The 22,534-nt window shown below is 39.3% G+C and overlaps 1 protein-coding gene and 2 long non-coding RNA genes across 3 annotated transcripts; 1 reads left to right on the top strand and 2 right to left on the bottom strand.

Annotated features, from left to right (window-relative positions):
• Positions 1-3,025: 3,025 nt before the first annotated feature.
• On the bottom strand, positions 3,026-5,097 carry LOC123986240. Its single transcript, XR_006828824.1, has 3 exons — positions 4,593-5,097; positions 3,434-3,773; positions 3,026-3,351 (listed from the first exon to the last, which is right to left on the bottom strand). It is a non-coding gene; the product is annotated as an uncharacterized LOC123986240 (long non-coding RNA).
• A 927-nt stretch (positions 5,098-6,024) lies between these two features.
• On the bottom strand, positions 6,025-22,051 carry LOC123986233 (galectin-9-like). The gene is made up of 8 exons (XM_046074383.1): positions 21,901-22,051; positions 18,926-19,014; positions 12,700-12,907; positions 12,100-12,219; positions 11,758-11,910; positions 10,901-10,989; positions 7,442-7,598; positions 6,025-6,697 (listed from the first exon to the last, which is right to left on the bottom strand). Exons 1-8 carry the CDS (start codon positions 21,934-21,936, stop codon positions 6,551-6,553), a joined length of 999 nt encoding a protein of 332 aa, XP_045930339.1. The 5' UTR covers positions 21,937-22,051; the 3' UTR covers positions 6,025-6,550.
• Positions 13,715-18,468, top strand: LOC123986241. The gene is made up of 4 exons (XR_006828825.1): positions 13,715-13,952; positions 14,994-15,146; positions 16,070-16,184; positions 17,696-18,468. It is a non-coding gene; the product is annotated as an uncharacterized LOC123986241 (long non-coding RNA).
• Positions 22,052-22,534: the final 483 nt, after the last annotated feature.

Raw genomic sequence — 22,534 nt, 5'->3', positions numbered from 1 at the left:
CCTCACCCCTTTTCTCCTTAACAAAACCAGTTAAACCTGAGGATTGCATTTGGGTCCACTCTGTCCCCACACCACACCACACCACCATAACAAGTGTCAGTCAATTCGTTTTTTGTTTTTCGTTTTAAAAAACGGAAGTCATGTGATCTATTCCTTTTTTTTGGAAGCGAAAGTAACCGGTAAAACATTCAAAATAAAAGTAGCCCGTGTACCATGTCGTTAGCAAGGTGATTATAGACTAAAACTAAACTAAAAAAACGTTTTTAGTAGGCTATAAAACTACACTAAAAGTGGATGTAAAAAAAACAGTTCAGTTAACTGAAATAAAAATAACAACTAATGAAAAATACAAATATAACTCTGGCTGTAAGACCTGACCTGTAACTTCAGATGAAGCTATGAAGCTTAGGATAGCAATTATATATTTCAGATATCATCATTAGGGATCCAAGCAGCGAAGCTGCTGGAACCCTATTGTTTTTGTTCTGATTATTCTTTCTTTCTTCTTTTTCTCCGCTAAAAGTGTTTGGTCAGCAAAAACTGCTGGACGAAAACTCACCAAAATTGGCACATAGGGTGCAAATTCCATCCACTACTCGCTATAAGAATCAACTATGCATTTTTGCAATTATCTCAAACGGCTTTGTTTAGAGTCAAACTTCTTTCATTATTTTAATCTCTGGATTCATCTGCATCTTTGCTCCAATGGTCTTCTGCTCTAAAAATGTCAAATTATAAGACTTTTTATCACCTTTCTCTAAAACCTATTTTTGCAAACTCGTCCCAGACGGTTTCACCAATCAACCTGAAACTTTGGCAGGATCATCTACGGTCTTGATGCGTCTGTTGAGATGCTCGGTCCGAGCTTCGCTGAGCAGTCCCAGGATATTCTTCAACTAGGGAGCGCTAACACTTGCAAAAGGTTTATAGCTCGTAATCCGCTGCATAGATTTGTGCAAAATTCGATTTGTACGATCTCTGGTCACTAATCAGTTCATGCATAAAAATTTGGTAATGATTGCACAAAGTGGGTGTGGCTTATTACAACAAATGTAAATTTACTAGATATTTCTCATTCCTAACTTCAAAAAAATCTAAGAAAATCACCCGTACGTCTAGAAAGCTGAACCTCTAATTATACATTTTTCCAAATATGCTAATTCAATTAACACCTATTTTTATTTTAAACTGACATCACTACCTCAAGTTGTGAGAAGGTGTACTGAAACAGCCTCTCACCAGTAGCTCAGTCAGTAAGTCAGCTAGGTCCACCTGAAGTTCCAGGGTTCAAAGATTACAGTCAGTCTAAAGTCTCTTTTATTAGGATCCCGTGACACTACTTTCTTCTTATTTTTCTCTGCTTAAAAGTGTTTGTGCAACTTAAACTTTAAACCTTTGGAAACACAAAACAGGTGGGCTGAACATTTCACCCAGTAGTCAGGTACGTATAATGACATCTCAAGGTGATGCTGTAAAAACTATAGTTTGCATTACCGCAAATTCTCTCATCACTTTGATCTTTCAAGTCATCTGCATCTGTTCTTCTCGTCTGAAATGTTTCAATTTTTCACGACTTGCTTGGATCCCGATCATTGCCACTCACGGCTATATTTTAATCTATATATTTTAGTTTCTAACAAATTCATACTTGATATGAAGCTCGACCAGCAGAGGTCACTTTACCCCTCTGAGGCGTTCTGACTTGTGTTTCTGTGTCAAAGAGAAGGCTAACACTACTACCAAAGGAAGCTAATCACTGAGTTTGCAGGGTGTCCAGAACTTCACCTGCCTTCCAGCTACTCTTTCAATGGCACTATAACTGCTAAAAACTTTTAGCTTCCGCAATCTAATGCTACCCCTTCTGTGTCGAAACAAAACATTTCCAAAACAAATCTGTGTACTCGTATACTTTTTATTTTCCTTTGCTATTTGAAGACATTAAACTTGCCAGTGTAATATGTCAGTTACCTAAGTAGATTAAATATTTTTAATGCAGCCTATTGTTCTCATTAGTTATGTAAGCCTGTGAAACCTGGTGAGTATTATGATTTAAAAAATCTCCTCTAGCTCTGTGGCTTTCCAGTCTTTTACTGCCTTTCTTGGGTTTAATTCTTTTTGATGAACAATCAAGGGAAAGGCAGAGCTCTGCACTGTTCATACCTGCGTAAAGTAAAAAAAAAAGTGAAATTGAGTCACACTTCTTTTCTCCCTGCTACTCATCCCAGGACCTCACAGAGTTTCCCCAAAACTGGTGATTTGAGTCTATGCTGGTTTGAGGACTGATGATAGTAGCAAGGCTGATCCCAGTCACCTACCATCACTCTCTGCTCAAATAAATGCTGACTGTCAGGACAAAGCAGAACAGCACTCCTTCCTCCAGCACCAGAAAAGGGTCCTGTTGTCACTTTCAGATATTTAGATCATGTTATATGGTAAGCCACACCTTGTAATTGTGGCACTGCTTTTGTGCATAATCCTTATGCACACAGTTGCACACAAGTTAAAATGTCTTTTAATACTTATCTATACCATATACAGTATTATGTACTACAGTACAGTAAAGCAGAGCTCTGCAGTGCGACACCTTTACTTGCATATACCCTTACATGATGTACATACATACATAGTGGTCGAGTAAAGGATAAAAACTACTATAAATGTTGCTATAATGTTAATGTTTTAATATTATACTGATAGTCATTTACACTAGTTCTCCTCCGGGTTGTAGATATAGTCTCTGCAGTGGAAAGATGTAGATTTAGCCAGAGCCAGGATGCCATTGTGCCAATACAACCTCCTCCTGAGAGCAACATGTTCCCTGGTTCTGTTTTACATCTGTTTTACTAAAGTTATCAAACTGAAACTTTCTCAGTGTTATTAAGCAGTTAGCTATCTGAAACAAACAGAAACAAACAAAGAGAAAGCCAAATAGAAACCTGCTGCCATCCAAAAGAAAGAAAAAGTCTTATAGACAAATCTAAATATGGCACTATTTTCTCAAGGAACCACATGTAGACACAAACACAGTATTTTTTTTCTTTGTTTAGTTTAATAAAGGGGACTGTGGCCAAACTTCCCTAAACACATGAGAGTCTGAGCACATTGTTCAGTCTTCTCCAGAGCAGCCTTTACTGCCAGTTAACAACCTGAGGAGTCATCAGTCTGATGGACACCAAGCTTTATGTGGACATTAAGCCTTTCATTGACAAACACTTCAGAAGTAATACCTTTTGGATATTCCCACTGTCACATCACAGAATACCAACAGCAACTTTTTCTCACATCTGATACAAATCGGCAGTCTCCAAGCATGATGATGAAGCCTCACAAAGTCTTAATGTTGCAACACGTCTGCAATGATGAAGAAAGAACCACATTAGCAGTGCTGTACATAATTTTGAAAACAAATTGGAGCAACAAACACATAACCCACCAAATGATCAGGAACATTAACTTGATCCAGTTACCATCGCATGGCTGTTTTGGCTCTGGATAGAGCCCTCACCTCTCCATTCATCCAGGCCTTCTGATTGGGGAATGATTTTAGCGTTTTAGCGATTCCCCACATCATCAACACATTTGCTGATGTATGATGTCACTGATGATGTATATTCCTCAAGGTTGATGTGGCTCTCCTGGGCGGCGGCCTCTCTGAACATACTCCAGTCCGTGCTCCCAAAACAGTCCTGCAGAGCTGCTGTAGCCTCATCTGTCCACACTTTAACTGTTTTAATTGTTGGCTTGACCCATTTAATCAGCTGGGTGTAAGTGGGCTGAAGAAGCAGAGAAAGACATGGTCCAGCGTGTTTGTTCCTCTGGTTGGTGATGTGGACATGCTGGTTGGAATATGGGTTGTACTGTTCTAAGCTTTTTGTGATTAAAACCACCAGCAACAATAAAATATCAGTTGCTGTAGTGCATTTTTTGAATTTTCAGGTGGAGGAATGTAAACAGCAACGACAGAAACAAAGATAGTATGGCCGACATCTCAGCATTAAAAATTCTACATCTGATAAACATTGTGCATCCACTTTGGCTGCGTTTGAGCACCAAGCATTATTTATGTAGATACACAGTCCTCCTCCCCTCGTCTTACCAGACAGACAGGTGGATGCAAATCTCAGCAGGTAGCCTACCACATCTGTTATGCCGAATTATCTCTTACACCTCTTGTCCTCTTCAGACACTTTGCTCTGCACACAAACGCGGTTCTCACCACATATTTTAGCTAAATCATAAGGAATGCTACTTCTACTAAGTGTAATAACGACTCTAAAAGTTCATAAAATATATACTTCAAATCATTTATCACCATTGATGAACCCCACAAAGGATATTATAGTGTTTAAAACATAGTCCCGCCCCTTAACAAATCAAAATTTTAAAAATGTGATAGGCATCTACATAAACGAATCAGAGGCCTCTCTTAAAATAAAGATCATAGTCTGTCACACCTTAGGGTCAGAGGTTACCCTCTTAAAGTGACAGAGCCTAATATAACAACACTTGTATGCTGCTAAGCACCTTTTAACTCAAACGCAGAGGTTACACAATATATACAGTATATAACGTTTTATGCATTTGCTTCTCACCTGAGGTGGCCACCAATTTTATTAGGGTGGCCGGGGCCCCCCCTGGCGGCGCCACTGGCCAGAGGGAACGACCACTGACAGTCTGGTGCGCCGGTTCCACTGGCAACACAACCCACGGTAGGTCTACCAGAGGGGGAGCGGGGCTCTGGAGCCTACAGGGTGAGGGAGAGGATGGTTGGTGATCGTTCCCTCTGACTGGATGAAGCCCGACGCATGATCCATTATGGTACAGAAAAATAGAAATATGTGGCAAAATAGCATATTGTCAATATTTTAGAACCCCCCCAAAATATCACAAATCATATTTTCAGGGGAGCTTAGGGCTTATTAAGAGGAGCCAAACTCCCTAAAAACCCTAGCTCCCCCGTAGATCGCATTGATAAACATATTTGGGTATTTTCTTAGATAGCTCAGGTAACCAGCTGCTTCAGATCAGCCCAAAACAAAATGCTTCATTGAAGCACTTAATCTAGAAATTGGAGAATTTTGAGTGATTAAGTGGCTCCTAGGCAAAGCAATGTGTCACAACAAGGAGGTGTTTTTGCTCTAGTGAGTTTGAACCCAGCTTGACACGATCTTGCAAAACAGGTAGCCTACATTTTCTTTTCTTTCTTTTTTCATATGTGGCATATATAATAATAATAATAATAATAAGATTTCATATAATATAGTGCTCACTTCTACAATCATATTCGCCACAGTTGATATGAGATGAAAACTTGGAAAGACTTGAAAAGAAATAACCTTATATAAAATGAAATATAAAAATATTTAATACTGACTTTTTGTTTCACACTGGACATGAACACAGGTCTTCATTGTTCAAAGTCAGGGTTTTGGCCCTCCATTCACTCCAACCACCTCCTTACTCAGTCCGTTCTGTTAAATATCATTTACCTACCTTTACCATCAAAAAGTGACGCTACAGGGCTTCCCCCACTGCGTTGACCTATGACGCTATATAGTTACAAACCGACACGATGGGTTCATATGTGACAAGTCGGGGAGTGAGAACGGGTTGTAGGCATACAAAACCGGTCAAAAATAGAACAAATTGAAACAAATTACAGATAAACGTTTGTTTTGTATTTTCATTTTTATCTAATTATTCCCAGACCGAACACACCTGTTATTTCTTAACTTTACCTCTAGCATCATCAGATCAAAAAAATCCATTTATCTGATACTCCAGATACCAAAAATACACCTACAAAATTAATGACTTTCCCATCAGCCTTTAGTTCTAATTAGCAAATATAAGCATGCTAACACTCTAAACTAAAATGTGTGAGCATTGAGCTAACCCCGGCATGGCTGTACTCTATTAGTCTTGTTTTTACATGACCAGGGTACAGTTATGTTTGACGCTTCTTTAACGTTTTATTGTTCATTTTCTCACCCTTTATCTAATAAGAAAGAATTAATCCACAGATTTGTCGAACTATATTTTAATTTTAATGTTTCACAAAGCATTAATTATTACAATTAGCCTGCACTTGTAAGCATTTTGTTAGAGATTCTTATAATTTTCAAATATTGGTGGAACTTTTGACAAATCCACCTTTGTTAGCTGCATTCAGTCTGATGTTCAGTAAAAACAAAGTGTTGTGTTTTTTTCTCAACTTATGCTCTTGCACTTAAGTGACTACATTGCAGAGAATACTTAAGACAAATCCCAGATTAAATTTTAGCTGAATGAACTTTTGAATGAACTATTAATTTACTGAACCTGATAACAATTGGTGGATTTTTCGTTAAAGGACCAATATTTTCAAGAAATATATAGCATATAATAAAAAATGAGAATGATTATTTGTATTATGAATACACCAGACAAATAAACAAGATCCAAAGTAATGTAAAAGGAAAAAGTAAAAGGAAAAAAAATTAATAAATGCAATAGCTGTGGTCACCAAAACCATGTTGTGATGTCAACACCAGCCAGAGGTCCTGGATCTCTACACCATCACAGAGGTCAGACTGATGTCTCCATCAATCTCCAGGGTGTTAATGTGTTGGATGGGAGTGAAACGATGCCTAAAGTTGTGTGCCTGCATCCCATTGACAACAATCCTGAAGGAGTTATTCTCACAACAGATGGTCAACTGAAAGGGAAAAAAAAGGGCCATTTAAAAATCACATATTTTGAAGACCTTCCCTCATAGCAGTAAAACTAACAAACTAGCCACAGTGTCTTTTTTTAAACTACCACTAGGAGTTGCCAAGGTTCCAAACATATGACATGTCTGGCTCAAGTGGGAAGCAGATCTCTCTTACTGAATCTTGGATTATTGATGCAAGAGACTACTACAGTCATGTACTGTTCTTGCAAGATGGTAGAACATATATGCTAGGAAATGTCTTCCATCTACTTCAGACATTTCTGGGCAATATTTTTTTCAAACAGTTCGAAGGGGAAATGTTGTAAATCTGTCAGATGATGCCTGAATGATTTGATCAACTCAAATTCACATGATGTCAATGTGATTTCTGCATCTACACTGACTGATTTAGTGTACTGCAGAGGAACAATTTCAGAATTTTAAATGAATATATTCATATATTTTATGTTATTCTCAGAATTTTGAGATTTATTTAATTATTGACTTATGCTTAGAATTGTGAAAACTCAAAATAACTCATGTAATTAACATAACACTGGAGTCAAAATTGTATCCCTGCACAATGACTGAGAGAGATCGTTTAACTATGCACTACACTATACGCTCAAGTGATAGAGATATGATGGGGTCTATCAACTTTCTCTGAACCCACTGTTGAAGTAAATGCAGGGATATTACCAGTGATGCTCCACCTACACCTGGTCAGTGTGTGGATGTAAAAGGTACCGTAAAAGGCTGTCCCCGGTGGAAGGGCATCCCTCCGCCGCGTTCCTCGTTGCCCCACTGTTCCCTTTGCTTGGTGTTTCGAACCACAATGTTCTCACTGAAACGTGGATTGTAATGCAGAGCGATGCCAGACTGATGGCTAAGATTCACATGGAACCTGAGAGGAAACACAGAGGAAATAGTGACTACAACATGATCCTGCTTTTACAGACTACTACCTAGCCGGTGAAAAGGATTCTGTATTGTTTTCAGTGGTTGTGCAGGACCCTTATCAAGTCTAAGAAAGGAGTTGTGTTTTTTTTTGTATTTGAATGAGACAGGAGGAGTGAAATAGTTTGGTGACCAAATGAATTGTGTAAAACAAATTTAAGCCCTTGCCGCTGATTTTCGCGAATTTGCATCATACCTCTTCCTTGCAGACTGCCTTTTGCAAGCCCTGGTTTCTCGTTTATGCCTGTTGTCACTAATTGGCATCATACCTACATCACACCTGAATATATCTTTTCTATGTTCTAAAGACAAATTAACAATCTTCACTTAATTTAACATCAGCTTGAAAGCAAATGAAAACACAAATCATTTTTTTTTTTTAATAAAAATTCAGGCGTTAAAGGGTTAAGTAAAAAAATGTATACGTTTGTTGAAAGTAAACAATGGAGAATTATTTTGTTCACTTTCGATCAATAAACGGAATTCCACAAGTACTTTTTCCTTTAGTGGTGAGTTGCAAATCTCCAAAAAGACGACTTTTGAAGCAGCTGCAGCCGGAGGCTCCCTGAAATCAGCTGATGGCTGCTGCGCCACAAAAACGTTGAATTGATATGATGGAATGATCGATCAGTGACAAGTGATGTGAATAGCAAATAAAATGTACAGAAAAGTGTTAAATGACACCAGAAGATGAAACCAACGGAAAGCCAAGCATGTGGTGATGAACTTGCAACAGTGATGAACATGCGTGGGACCACAGCCGAAGGTGGGGAGCTGTTAAAATCACGCACTGACCAGGCGCGTGCAGACACATAAGGAAAAAGATCCATGCCCTTCTCTTTCTTTCGGTGTGTTGTTGCGTGTGTGGCTGCAATAAAAGCATACAAATAGTATTTTTTGCCGCGATCTGGTTACAAAAAGTATCAATGAAGTACTGGAAACGTTTCAATACTACTTGATACTGGGCTGTTTCGGTCAATACTACCATCCCTAATAGTAAGTCATTTTTAAATTCTACATATAGTGGCCTACACAAATGTCTCTAAGTCTGAAGCATCACAGAATATTCTCTATATAAATGATTCACTGAGGAAATGAAAATTTCAGTGCTGGGCCCATATTTGATGTTTTTGGATGATTTAGGAGTTTACTTATATGGGCAGCAACTTGAACTATGGTGTGTTATTAGATCGCTTAATTAAACTTGAGAAACGGTACCCATGTTTACAATGAGTATTCTAAACAACAGTATTATGAACATGTGTCAAAATTTGCATGAGGGTGATGCTGTTCACCCTGTTCTGTGTTTTCCCCATATGTTGGGTTGCAGGTGTTAGCTGGTGATTGGACTGGAGATTGATGACACCCACTTTAAAATGGCACAGACCAATGCCGGTTCACTTGCTGTCGTGCTGTTTTAGACTGGGCTGTGCTGCTTAGCAATCGCTGATTCAATGTGATGATCTTCTAAAAGAGCAGTCCTGATAGCTGTAGGTATTAGAAGCCTTTTCTGCTGTTGTCTAGTCTCCTGTTTATGTTAGGGAGGTAGATAAGCTACCTGTGTTTTAATCTGTTTTCTTTTGTTGAAGTTAGGTAAGGTATGGTTTGGTTTATTATTTTGTTTCCAACGCCCATTTCCAGCATGATTTATGAATAAATCCTGTCTGTTTTGGACTGTAGCTGCTGCTGGGTCATCTTTGCGAGAGGCGAAGTAGGGAAGTAATTTTACGCTGTGCTGAGACTTCCCCTAGGCTGGATGTAACAGCGGTCATTTCCTGCTTGGAGAAAAAACCCTGAGATTCATCCTGTCAGGCATTCGCCTGCTGACCAATAAATACAGACCATCACCTTCTCAGATAATCCTTATCCTAGAAGATACATTCCCTTAAAGCCTAGTTACTACATTTGATATGTTTCACAACTCTACATACTGCAGTTGCAGTTAAAGGGCAAGTTAACAGTTCATGCCACCACATGATCTGGTTTTGCAACCACATGTTGCAAAAGGGAACGTTACTGTTAACTGTTTTCAGTTCTCAATATGCAAGGAAAAGCCAAGAATGAAACTTTGGTGCTACGTGTGAAGGGCAGAAAGGCTGCACCCATATCAGGAACTGTTATGTGACTAGCCGTCATCCACAGAGATTCAGAGGAAATCTGGTTCCTTCATTTGAAATGTAAGAGTTTTCAGCTGAGGGCCTGGGTGCTGAGAAATAAAATCCCTGCAGCTTGTTTTGTTGGCAGTTTTGAGAGGACATAAGAGTAGTTTCTGGACTCACATAGCAATCCATTTTCAGTTTCTTTTCTGCTACTGAATGTATAAGTAGATGAGTAAAATGAATACTGTTAAACTCATTTAGATTTTATCTAAGTCCACAGGTTTTGGTGATTTTTAGAAAGCAGCATTAACACCACAGAAAACAACTGGATGTGGTTTATGTTCCCATACCATAAATTAGATTCTCTGTAATTGTTTTTAGAAGCCTTGCAGCAAGGTTGTGATTTTAGTTACCTCTTTTCCGTGGCAATTTAACCAGTTTCACACAGGCATACATTTAATAAAGTACTCCCTGAATTATGCATTGCTGATTTAAATTGTTATGTAAAGTTCATAAATTCACAAGTCACTATGTATCTCCTTTGTGTTTCAATACTAAGCGATTGCAGCAATATGTGGTGCACTTTATTCAGTTCAGTTTGAGCATTCAATGATCAAGATTTCTGATGTATGATGTTAACTTACAAAAGACCTATGACCAAATCCTTGTCAGTATGAACTAATAGCTAACTAGTTGTATGGTCTAGGTGAAGATGTGTGGCCTAAGAGCATGCAATCTAGATTCAAATGGACATTGTTGGGACAGATGTATGATCTCTGTGTAGGTCAGTGGGCAGGAAAGGGCTACCATCTGTCAGAGTGTGCTAGTATTCCAGCCAAATTTACACAAGGCAATTTCAGCTGTTCTCTTGTAGAAGTTGTACAGGGAATTACAAACAACTAGGGTAGTTACTGGCTGGCTGGAAATGTGGCGCAAACAGTTTGAAAGTGTAATACATTGCAATCAGTGCAAATATTTATGGTAGACTGTTTTGTATTGTGTCTTTTATGGGTTTAATTTAATTCCTTATTTTCTTAACTACTCTACATACACAGTCCTCAATCTGGAGTTAAAAAAAGTTATATTGTTTCTTTTCAATCATTTTTGTTTTAAACTGAAATCCAGTTAACAATTGATAATTAAGTCAGACCTTGTGGCACTGGGGTGAATAGTCCCCTGGATAGTGATGGTCCTGCCAGGTTGAAGTCCACCACTTATGATGTTCCTGTATGGAACAGCCTGTACAGAGATGGAAATGGAATTAATTAATTATACAAATACACTCACAATCTATTAATTTTTTTAAATCTAAGAGTATCATTAATTTGCAAAGCAGAAATGTTCAAACTTCTGCTGGTTAGCTATCACTCCAGACAGCTGTTCTTTGAAAAAGCATGTGAAATGAAATACACTTGCTGTGACATCACTGAATGTGGTGTGGCCAGAAAAGTACCATTCAAAAGTACCAAGTTCAATTCTGTAGAGAGCAGTGCAGCAGTAGTTACTTTTTGTAAACTGTGATCTGGTACAGAAAAGGTGTGTTACAGGCTCTAGTGTGATATTCAAAGGAGGTTTTGGTAGTTTGAAGACATAGTAGTGTGGATGTGAAGTAGTGACATCATATAGCTTCACTTCAGTGGAGAGCTGGAACAAGTTTACACACAATATAAATGAGATGCTGTCATACTGAATAATAAAGAATAATGTCTGGGAAACATACTTATCAAACCATGGTCTAAACAAAGAAACATGGCTCTGTAGTGCACTGTATGCCATCACACATTGGTTTATGTGTGAATGTATAGGAAGTGCCAAGTGTTAAACTACCCATATGCTTCTTTAGAACAGAAACCCCTTCCCCCCCACACTAGCGTGAAGTCAATATATTTGTGTTTCTTGAAAATTGTGTGAACTCACCCTTTAACTCTACAAATAAGGTTTGGCTGCCCTCATAGCAGCTCTGTTAAATGTCTGTAGAACTGTAACTCCACCCTACATGGTACTCACAGCCATTGCAGGAGGAAATCCAGGCTGCGAGGGAAATCCAGGCTGTGGGGGGAATCCAGGCTGAGGTGGAAATGCTGGGAAGCCAGCCTGGGTCTGATAGGCTACATGTGAAGCAAACGCAGGCTGAGCAGGAAATGCCACCTGTCCAGGGAACTAAATACAAAAGGAAACCCCTTTAATCTCATTCATCTTTCTATAGTATACTCTAATATTCTAATATACTATATCTTCATGTTGACTTATCTATGAGGTTTGGGATTATTTGTGACTACAGCAGTGACATACAGAACATGAAACAATTAATGCCATACACCTTTTTTGCATTCATTCTGGCATCCTTACCATAGAGTTCTGGAAGGCAATGGAGGAAATTTCAACTTTCCCGCCTATAGAGATGGTGTTCACCTGGTGAAATGGGATCCGATGTCTGTACTCCATCAAATGGATGCCACCGACATTCAGCTGGAGGTAGAAAATATGGAATTATGTCTGTGTCTCATTTCTGAGCACAAAATATTTTTCCATGTACATATTTCGTCTTATTTTTGTATTTATTTATATTACATCTTTTAGAAAAATTATTACCATGCAAAGAAAGTAAAAAAACAAAAAACAACCACTAAAATCTAAGTTTGATTGGCCGAAATTGTGGCTCATTCTAACATGTCAAGTTGAGTGAGAGTGCAGGAAAAGGTTATTATATTGTTCTTCGCTTAAATTTCTGTAAAAAATATAATTTCAGTGCAGGCAAAGGAAAATATATCTGTGCTCAAAATGACCTTTTGCACTCACATAAGAGACACAAATGTAACTACTTCACAACCAGGATGTCTAAACATAGTGAAATAATATCTGCTTGAATTAAATTCTAGAATTGTGTACATTTGTCAGAATGATACTCTAACATGTAGATCATTTCTCAGCAGTTTTGGCCCTACAGACCTGGTAGGAATCGCGGGAGACTGTGATGAGCAGGCTGAAGCTAGAGCCAACAGGGAACGGAGAGTTGGTCTTTCTCTCTTCAGTGCCCCACGCTCCATGCTGGAAGGTATTGGTAACCACATAACCAGGGTGACTGTCATACCGTGGGTTAATGTGGAGAGCAATGTCTGCATTGCTATGTGAACCACACTGTAAATTCACATGGAACCTGGAGAAAAACAGAAGTCATCATTTAATAGTAGATTCTGTAGCTTTTTATTATTATAAGAACTTAAATAACAAAATGCAGCTTAACGACTTTTTTTCTGCCTTGTTAGCCCGGCAGTAAACTATTTATGTAGAGAGCTATGGGACTTTAGTGTAGGGGAGACAACAATTTAAATAATCCCCAAATAATGAATAGCAGGAAATGACCTTAAGGTACCCCCTGGTTTTAATCACCCATGGCGGTGTGGAGCAATGTTTTGGTGATACACAGAAATCTGGGCCCATATGCAGACACAGAAAGTTGACCGGTAAGATGTGAGGTGTTTATTTACAGAAGGTGAAAACTTGAAACTTGACAGACGACGTGAGGCAGTCAACAACAAACAATACATAAGAAGGTGATAAATCCATAAAAGTCCCACGGTGTAAATTCAAAGGACAAGAAACTAGGGGTATAATCTAGAAATGACATGACGAAACAGCGATACAAACAGCCATAAGCAGTGGAGAACAATGAACACGTCATGAGGTTAAAGTGTAACAGGTGATACTATATCATAAAACAATGGACGTAGTGTCCGTGGCATAACCCGTTGGTTTCTGAAGAGCCGTTTTGAAGCAATATTATGTAGCTGCAGTACCAGAGGCGTCAGTTTCAGGATCGCCGCAATCCCGGCCGTGTGTGCGATGTGCTAGCAGGCAGGTTTAACCTCCTTTGTGTTGCTGTGCGTTAACACCACCACTTCACTAGATGGTGCTGTCGCAAAAGAACTACGGTCCTAGAACTGCGCTCTCAGGATTGCGGCGATCCTGAAACTGACGCCTCTGGTACTGCAGCTACATAATATTGGTTTCGAAGCTCATTTTTGGCAGAGCTGGCCGTGGCCATCTTGGCAGCGCGTCACTCCTGGATAACCAAAAATGGGCAAAGAGGCGGGTCGTGGGTGGAGCTGAGGTGACTGGTTTCTGAAACCACGCCCTCCGGGGGCTTGTGTGGTTGGCGTTTTGGTAGCCTCTGGCTGCACCAGCTTATAACGTTACTGGAGGTAAGTTAACTTGAAACTATACAACAACATTTAGTTATTTAGATTATACTACACAAGGCTTGAAATGCTTCAAAGTTTTTTAATATATAAATGTGGTAATTTGCTACACTAGATTAGGCTATGTGGAGATGTTAACAGTTAACTTTACCATGAATCACCATTTATTGCTATGGCTACTTGACAGCTGATATTACATTGTCTGTCTTCAAAGGACAACACAAAAACATTGACTATTCTTATTGACTGTCATCTATATATCGAGGTGTTGCTCCCTTGTTCCATTTTCTCTCAAATATGTGACACCTTAGTGGCTTTTTTAATTATGCTAATATTACTTATTGAATTTATTGTTCCCACATAATGGTTTCCAGGCCACCTTAAATAAATGAAGTTAAATAAAACAACAATTCACTCAGATCTTTAGGCTGGGATGTGTTTCTTATACATTGTGTGGCAGTGTTTTAATTTGTGTCATGTACAGTATCTCACGAAAGTGAGTACACCCCTCACATATTGTAAATATTTGATTTTATCTTTTGAACACTGAAGAAATGAGACTGTGCTACAATGTAAAGTAGTGAGTGTACAGCTTGTAGAACGGTGTAAATTTGCTGTCCACTCAAAATAACACATCACACAGCCATTAATGTCTAAACCACTGGCAACAAAATTGAAAGTGAAAATGTCCAAATTAGGTCCAAAGTGTCAATATTTTGTCTAGTCATTATTTTTCAGCACTGCCTTAACCCTCTTGGGCAAGAGCAGCAAAGTCCACATAAGGAGGTGGATAGGGCAAAGTTACGTCACATCATGTTACGTAAGGTATTCAACTTAAGTGTTTTCCTAAAGCTAACCAAACTGAGCCTCGCTGGTGACGGCATGACTGGTAAAGGTGATGCTTAGATTTTATTTGCATCTGCCCTCCACAGACATTAATGGGAACGATTGGCGTATCACCTGCACGCAGTTTATAGTTTAAAGATGACGTTTCTTGCACACAGATTGATGAGACCAGGATGAATATTTACCTTTCCCTCACAGAGCAGATGGAACAACATACAGTACCTCCACTGCCACGACTGAGCCTTTGGATTATTTATTATAGTTAACAAACATCAATCAACAATCCTTCCCTAAAGACATGCAGCAGTTGTTAACGAAGCAGTCCAGGTACACTGGGAAACGGGTCTCCACGTATGTATGCTCACGTTTTCCTGTACTGATTGTTATTTTATAGCATCAATGAATATTTTAAAGCAGTATGACTTATCTGTGTTCAAGGCAAAGCAGCGTATGAACGACATCCTGAATAATGCAGGCACACAGGAGGAAAAGCCTTGAAACTCGTGCTTAGGACAACAGCCTCCCACTATTAAAACGAAATGAATGCAGACACAAACACCACTCTGTAGGATGAAACCAATCAGTGGTTGCAGTTTGCGGGGTCCATGTTGGGGAACAAAGATCAGCGTAAACACTCTTTGCCTCTTGTTATGACCCTGGAGTCATATTTTGTTGTTTGTTTATCTCTCCTGGCACTGTCAGCTGTTCTCCTCCATCAGAGTGTGTGTGTGAGTGTATGCAGGTACTGGAGAACAGGTGGACACACTGGATTGGTCCTGTTGAGCTGATTGGAGCCTCCTGATTGGGCACCTGGATGACAGCAGCCATCTTAAGCCCTACTGACAGGAACTCTCCCCCTCTCTCTGCCATTCCCAACCTGCCTGAGGACTGTGTGTTATGTCTGTGTTTATTGTACATAGTGAACGGTTGTGACTATATTCAACTTAGATTGTAAGTAGTTTATCGTGGTCCTTCTGATTGTCTTATGACAACCTGGTTTTGTTGGCTTTGCCATTTTTGTTGCTATGAAGCAATTTCCTTTGTCGTAGCTATATTGTGTCAGCTACTAGCAGTGAGTAGGAGTGAGAAGCCTTTTTCTTTGTTTGCACCGTTTTCTCCTGTTTTTGGACTTAGAAGCCTAGTTTTAGAGCTTTGTCTTTTCTTTACCTTTTGGTTTTGGCCTTGTTTGGGAATGGGAAGAGTGGGAGGCCACACATTTACGTTACATCCAGGACACCCCTAGACCTTGGGACATAAAACTCTCCACTCTGCAGTCATCCCACAGGAGACGCTGCAAGCACTGATGGACCCTGCTGTAACACTTCCCTCTCCCTCCTGTCTCCTGAACACGAGTCTATAAGGGCGCTGATGGAGCAGTTGGATGCTGAGGTGAGAACATGATTGTGTCTGAGTGAGCTTTTTAAACCAGGAATTCTTGTTGTCTTCTTTGTAAAGTGATGAGTGCAGATTTTGGGAAGGTGACTGGAGACAGGAGCAGATGGTGCTGAACGCAGTTTTAATTTAAAGAAAACACTAAACACACATATGTACAGTGTTCAATCCCCGGCTCCTCCAGGCTGCATGTCGAAGTGTCCTTGGGCAAGATACTGAACCCTGAATTGCCCCTGGTGGCTGTTCCGCCAGTGTATGACTGTGTGTGAATGTTAGTTTCTATTTGAGCCCTTATGATGCTTTCAGACCAAAAGCGAAGCGAGCGTTCGGGGCGGTGACTTTACAAAGTCAACGCAAAGAGCCGCGATCTCCTGTCGGGCGACGCGAAGGCAACGCGAAGGAATCCGCATGAGTTGAATATTTTCTACTCAAGCGAAGAAGTCGCATGACGCTGAGTCGCGATAGCCTATCAGTGTTGAGATTGTCCGTACGTCACAGAGGCTTCAGAGCGTTGTGTAGAGAGGACCAGGCAGAGCGGGGGATTGAAAATCTGCTGGTCGGCTGAGAGCTGCTAAACTTGGGGGAGAGGAGCAGGGAGCAGGGAGCAGCGCTGCAACCAATGGAGAAATAAACACCAGTATTTGGTCGGTTTCTGCTCTGACAACTACGCCGATTACTCGCGGGAGGAGCTCAGAGTTAACTGCTTTTATTAAATTAGCTTTTTACTTTAGTTTTTTGGATTACAACGTTGATTTATCTTCACTGGAGCTTCTCAGCAGCTTCCGTGCACATCCAGTTCCAGTGTTGTTGTTAGCGTCGTTAGCTCTGTTGGACTACGACTTCATATTTATATAAAAAACGGACAAAACTGGTAATTACTGGAAGAAAAGAAAGTGAGGAAGTTGAACTACCTGGTGAGTTCAGAAAACATGTGTATGTAACTTTATTCCAGCTATCATTGTACTTTACTGTGACCAAGTTAGCATAGCATAGCCCTGATCGATCCAAACTCCATTCAGAAAACAAACATCTTAGAAGTTGTCTTGCTGACAGACCTGACAAAGCATGAATTCATGTTTAACAAATCTGCATCATATTGTAGTTATTTCGGCATCAGTTTAATCCGTTTATTGCTATTTAATCACAGCAAAATGTTTACTTTGGGTTCATACAGCTGTAGTAAAGGTGAGTTGTGTTTATTCACGTTATCGCGTTAAAACCGCCTTCTCGCGTTGTGTGTGAACACTTGCCGCGAATGTACTCGCGCGAGGAAAGTGGTGCGAGGCGAAAATTCGCGGTTGGTCTGAATACGGCATTAGGCTCAGTGTATGAATGTGTATCACTGGTGAATGCAGATGTAGTGTAAAAGCGCTCTGAGTGGTCGAAAAGACAAGAAAGGCGCTATACAAATACGGAGCATTTACATTTACAAAGTGAGGCATCCTTTATAGTTAACTTTATATTTTACTCCCTGCAACATTTATTTCTCATTTATTTTCCTTCAATAGTCACAGTGTGGTTCAGATGTCCCACCTAGTGCCAGACAGCTGCAGAGACCTGGAACGCATCCTCAGTGTGCTGGACGTCTGTATCTGATGGCATGGACTGACGTGGAAAGGCCTTCTCCCCTTCTGTTTACTTTTATATTTAGTTTAATGTTGTCCATACGTGTTTTTTATTCACGTTTTAATAATCTAGAAATTATGGCAATACATTCTCCATATATTTCCACTAATTTTGTCTTTAAGACTAACTGAAAATGTTAGATGTCAGATTCCATCTGTCAATTCCATTGACAATATATCAAAAAATAAGGCTGAACTCTTGCTAAGTCTAGTATACGTTTAAAAGTGAAAATGCTCCCAAAATTGTTTCATGGTTCACATAAAATATTGAAAAATAATGAAAGCTCCAAGGACATCTCATTTCTTAAATGCCTGTTTCATCGACTCCTCTCTCCTTGACCTTAGTTGCTATAAACCTTGTTTTGCAGATCTTAGGTGTTTGTGACTCCTGTTGCCCCCCTTAGCCAGGGTCATAAAAAAACGGAAACAGAATTCTCGCTCTGAGAGGCAAGTTGCTGCGTGCCGGTGGAAATGTGAGTCAAAGATGGAGAGAGGAGGTTGTTGTGTTGGAGTAACATTAGGAAAAAAGTCTTGCTAGCAGTTCCTCTAATTATACAAACTCCTCTCCATCTTTTCCACTGGTGGAGTGAAGAAATTCTCAATATGAGACAATACAGAGAACATATGGTTACATTGTAACCATGGTTACAGTGAGTAAAGAGGACTTTCAGGCTGCTCTGAGACACGCTCAGATGAAACTAAGTGATTCAATGGCAGCACAGTTGCTTTTCTAGGTAAACAGACAGGTGTGACCGGGCAAGCTGGTGTGAAATATCCACGTAGATCTTAACTCGAGACGATCAAAACATATTAATCTTAAAATACATAAATCATACATAAATGTTTGTTCCAACTTCTGCTTACAAAGTCAAAATCTAAATAAGCCCTTAGGTGAAAATATAGAATACTTCTCTTTTCAAAAGGATCCTTTTTTTATGTCCCTTCATCGGGTTTTTCACATGTTTAGTCATGATATATGTCAGTATAGATGTACGTAGATGGCAGATCAACAACTTATGGGCCAACCCATGTAAATGAAGAGCATGTAAGGACTAACAGCTGTAGAAATACAGGAAAGGAAAACTGAAATGATGATGAAGAGGGTTGTCTGACCTATCGGCTCCAGGCAGGACTCGTCCACTGATGCTGATGGACTTTCCCTCCTGCAGACCACCATGGATTGATCCAGTGAAGGGGATTATCTAGAAAGGATATGATTTTACATGTCAATAGCTTCTTTTCATTCAAACTGCTAATATATTTTTTGCAAGTATACTGGAGACAATAAATGAAGCCTGTGTTGTCTCCAGTCCTTTTTAGTCCACACCTGTCAGAGGTTAGATCTGGAAAGGTTTCTAAAAAGATGGAAATGGATCAACTTTGCTCCTTCTGTACATACAGAAGCCTAAACCTAAATTATACTACCTATATTTTTGTATACAAACACAGAATATCATAATCTCTGAAAGAACTTAAGTATTGAGGATGTTAGTTGAAACTAAAGGAACAACCCAGTCTAAGACAGAGATACTGTCATTTTGTTAGTGACGAATTGTGGCAGACATTTAGTCAGCTAAATGACCTCTCCTAGGAGAAGGAGACAGGGGGTATAAACTAGGGGAGTGGGAAATAATTGATATTTAGATGCATCGCAATGCGGACTTGGACGATTCTAATCGCTTAACAAATGTCAAAAATCTATCATCTAGAGGTTAATTTATAACGTAATGTTGACAGAAGGAAAAAGGCGGAACTCAGAAATGCGGAAGTGCAGCTCCGGACCGTCTGTGCGGTGCACACAACGTAGACATGTGGTTCTCCCTGTTTACCACAGACAGGCAATTGAGTGAGTTACTGCTGCTACTGGAACTTTACATGATCAGTAAAGTCAATGTGTAACTCAAGTTAATGATTTTCACCTCCACACTGTGCAGCGCGGTAGCTTAGCGAGCGTCCTCTGCTCCTTCTTCAGAGGACGGCTACGTGGCAGGCGGTGAAAGCGGCGGAGCAGAGGAAAACATGAGCGCTACGCTTCAGTCTGGATGTAAATGAACAGTGTAGGTCACAGTGTGTCCGTTTATCAAAGTCTGTTGTTTTCCAACTACTAGAAAGGCAGTTAGCGCTAGAAAACTTCTCCTCTTCAGACTGCGGTCTGGAAGCTGAGCAGGATGTTATTTGGCTCCATTCATCCACATATCGAGGACACAATGAACGAAATGCTGTTTCTAAAAGGCCCATGGTGCTCAGTACTAGATAACAATAATCAACTTACAGGACAAGACACAAACATGTTACTACACTATAGGAGACAAAAAAAGGAACAGATATATTAAGGTGGAGTGAACGTGGTTTGGCTGGATCGTTGTAAAGTGCGTAGTTCAGCCTGTATCTGACTCTATACTAATAACAGCAGCCTCATAAATAAAAATAGCAACAGCAGAGGTCAGTAATAACGCTGTAATAATGTAGTAATGCTATGCAATGTTAGCTACATCTATATGAAGTAACATTAAATAGCTGCATTGGATTGTTACAAATACTTTGCTTTAAAAGTACCAAATAGTCAAACAGTGAGAAAAATACATCTGTATCCTATTCAATTTACAATTGCATCTTAGCCTCATAATCGTAATGAGGTACCTAGAAATTCCCACCCTTGAGGTGATGCATCTTGATGCATGCAGTAATTATCAAGATTATGTTTTCACTATCAATCTAAAAACGCAACTTGGCCTAGAGTCAGAATTCATTAATTATTTTAATACATTTAGATACAGAGCCATATTTCTGTCTTTGGTTTCGAATCCAAAAACAATACAGGAAAAAAAAAACAAATAATGGTCCTTTTGGTTGTTGCAAAACTCCTTTTTTTGTTTCTCCGTTTGATTTTTAATGTGGTTTCCACTGTAATGGATGTCTCCCCTCTCTACCAGCAGGTGGCAGTATGAGTCGTTTTTTGTTCACATTTGATACTGACTTTTTAGTAGTTTTTTTAATTAATTCATTTTTTATTTCTTGTCAATTAATATACACACACATGTTTACGGTTTTATCTGTTTATTTAATTTTAATTTTAATATATTTGTTGTTTTTTAACACACACTTTTGCTGTTTTATTTACTTTACTTTATTTAATGAAATTAATTGCTCTTATGTAATTTATTTGTAGCTTTGGCAATATTGTTGTTTTACATTTATGCCAATAAAGCTGATTTGAGTGTGTTTAAAGCCTGGTTCCTGTTTATGTTAACTTTGTGCCAACAAGTTTGCAGGTTATTGATACAGATTTATTAAATTCTGTTACTGTCATTTGGTATCATATTCATCATTCTCCCTCAGCTTAGAGCCGTCCTGCATATTGTATAACTGAAACATGGAGATCACAGCTGCTCTCACAATTCTGAGGAGCTGTCTCACATCTTTCCTGTCCCGTTACACTCTAGTGATTAGAATAGGCTATACAACACTCTCATTATGTGTCGAGAATCCTATAACCCTGACACATTTATTCTACATGTGTGGCATACGTACTTTCAATAAACATAACATACCTACATTGTAACATTTCAGGCCTACAAGCTATTGGCCAACACAGGCTGATATTTCCGCTTGTGGCTACTTTTTGAATTTCCCTTTGTTAGTGGCTACAATGTGAATCAGACGTTATGGTTTTAATATGATCCATATTTTGCCTGTTTTCCTCCTGTCACGACCTCTTGGACACGTTAATTCTCTCTAAGGATTTCTCAGCCAACAATTCAGATTTAGAAAGCAGCAGTCTGTAACTCTCTTTGTCTCGTTTCACACTTCTCGACAAGATTATTATTAAAAGCAAGTCGCAGAAAACGCACGATTACACTGCAATAGCGCCTGAGCTGAAATTAATAGGATAAAGCTGGTAGTCTGTAGCCTATATCGTTTTCCTGCGTGGAACTTTTCCGACCTGATCTTAAATTATATACGAGCCAGTAACGGGACGGGCCTCAAACAGCCCGAGCAGAACCTGCCCCCTCTGCAAGCCGCTCATCACTCCCTCTGTCTGGAAAATAGGCTAAATCCTTCACAAAACACAAGTTTGAATCACTTACTGGGTTATAAAAAGGTGACTGCTGATTAAAAGCCATTTCCGAAACTGACTTGTTCAGGTATGCTGAGCTGCTGGCAGTGTGATCTGGACTCAAAATGGGAGAATTATTACTAGAGCAACGTAGTTATTTCACAGATAGGTTTCGATTTCTCTGCAGGAGGCGGTGTTTACATTGCGACGCAGTTTACACACTAGAATGATGAAAAAAATGATACTGTTACAGGCTTGCATACTAGGTGAAACTGTTTCAGTTCTATCAAGGAAAAAGAAAGTGTGTCATTATAGTAGGGGAGATGGGGTATGGTTGTAACACTTTTTGGTTCAGCAACTATAACTCACTGAATTGTTTTGCTAGAGTTCTCAAACTTTTATACAAAGTACCCACATTTGTTGACTACAAATGTTACATATTCAGTCCAATACAAGAATATCACAGACCTCGTGAGTTGATGTCAAAAAAAAGTATACTTAATAAATACTAGGGCTGCAACTAATGACTATTTTTGTAGTCGACTAATCTGTTAATTATTTATTCAATTAGTCAAAATTATTTTTATTAATTTTTTTTTCGTCAACCCCTAAATTTAACCCTAATTAAACCATTTATCAAATTAAATATCTTTCAAGTGAATTAC

This window comes from Micropterus dolomieu, linkage group LG17 (assembly GCF_021292245.1).
Source record: "Micropterus dolomieu isolate WLL.071019.BEF.003 ecotype Adirondacks linkage group LG17, ASM2129224v1, whole genome shotgun sequence".
In the NCBI taxonomy this organism is placed as follows: domain Eukaryota; kingdom Metazoa; phylum Chordata; class Actinopteri; order Centrarchiformes; family Centrarchidae; genus Micropterus; species Micropterus dolomieu.
Note: the sequence above shows the minus strand (reverse complement) of the source record. Positions and strands in the feature narration are given on the sequence as shown.

Excerpts from the sequence above, each read along its gene's own strand:
- LOC123986233 (XM_046074383.1), bottom strand. The coding sequence starts at position 21,936 with ATGGCTTTTAATCAGCAGTCACCTTTTTATAACCCA. Across the intron at positions 12,220-12,699 it reads TCTCCCGCGATTCCTACCAG|CTGAATGTCGGTGGCATCCA; the intron begins GTCTGTAGGGCC and ends TTCTACCTCCAG. Across the intron at positions 11,911-12,099 it reads TTGCCTTCCAGAACTCTATG|TTCCCTGGACAGGTGGCATT; the intron begins GTAAGGATGCCA and ends TTTTGTATTTAG.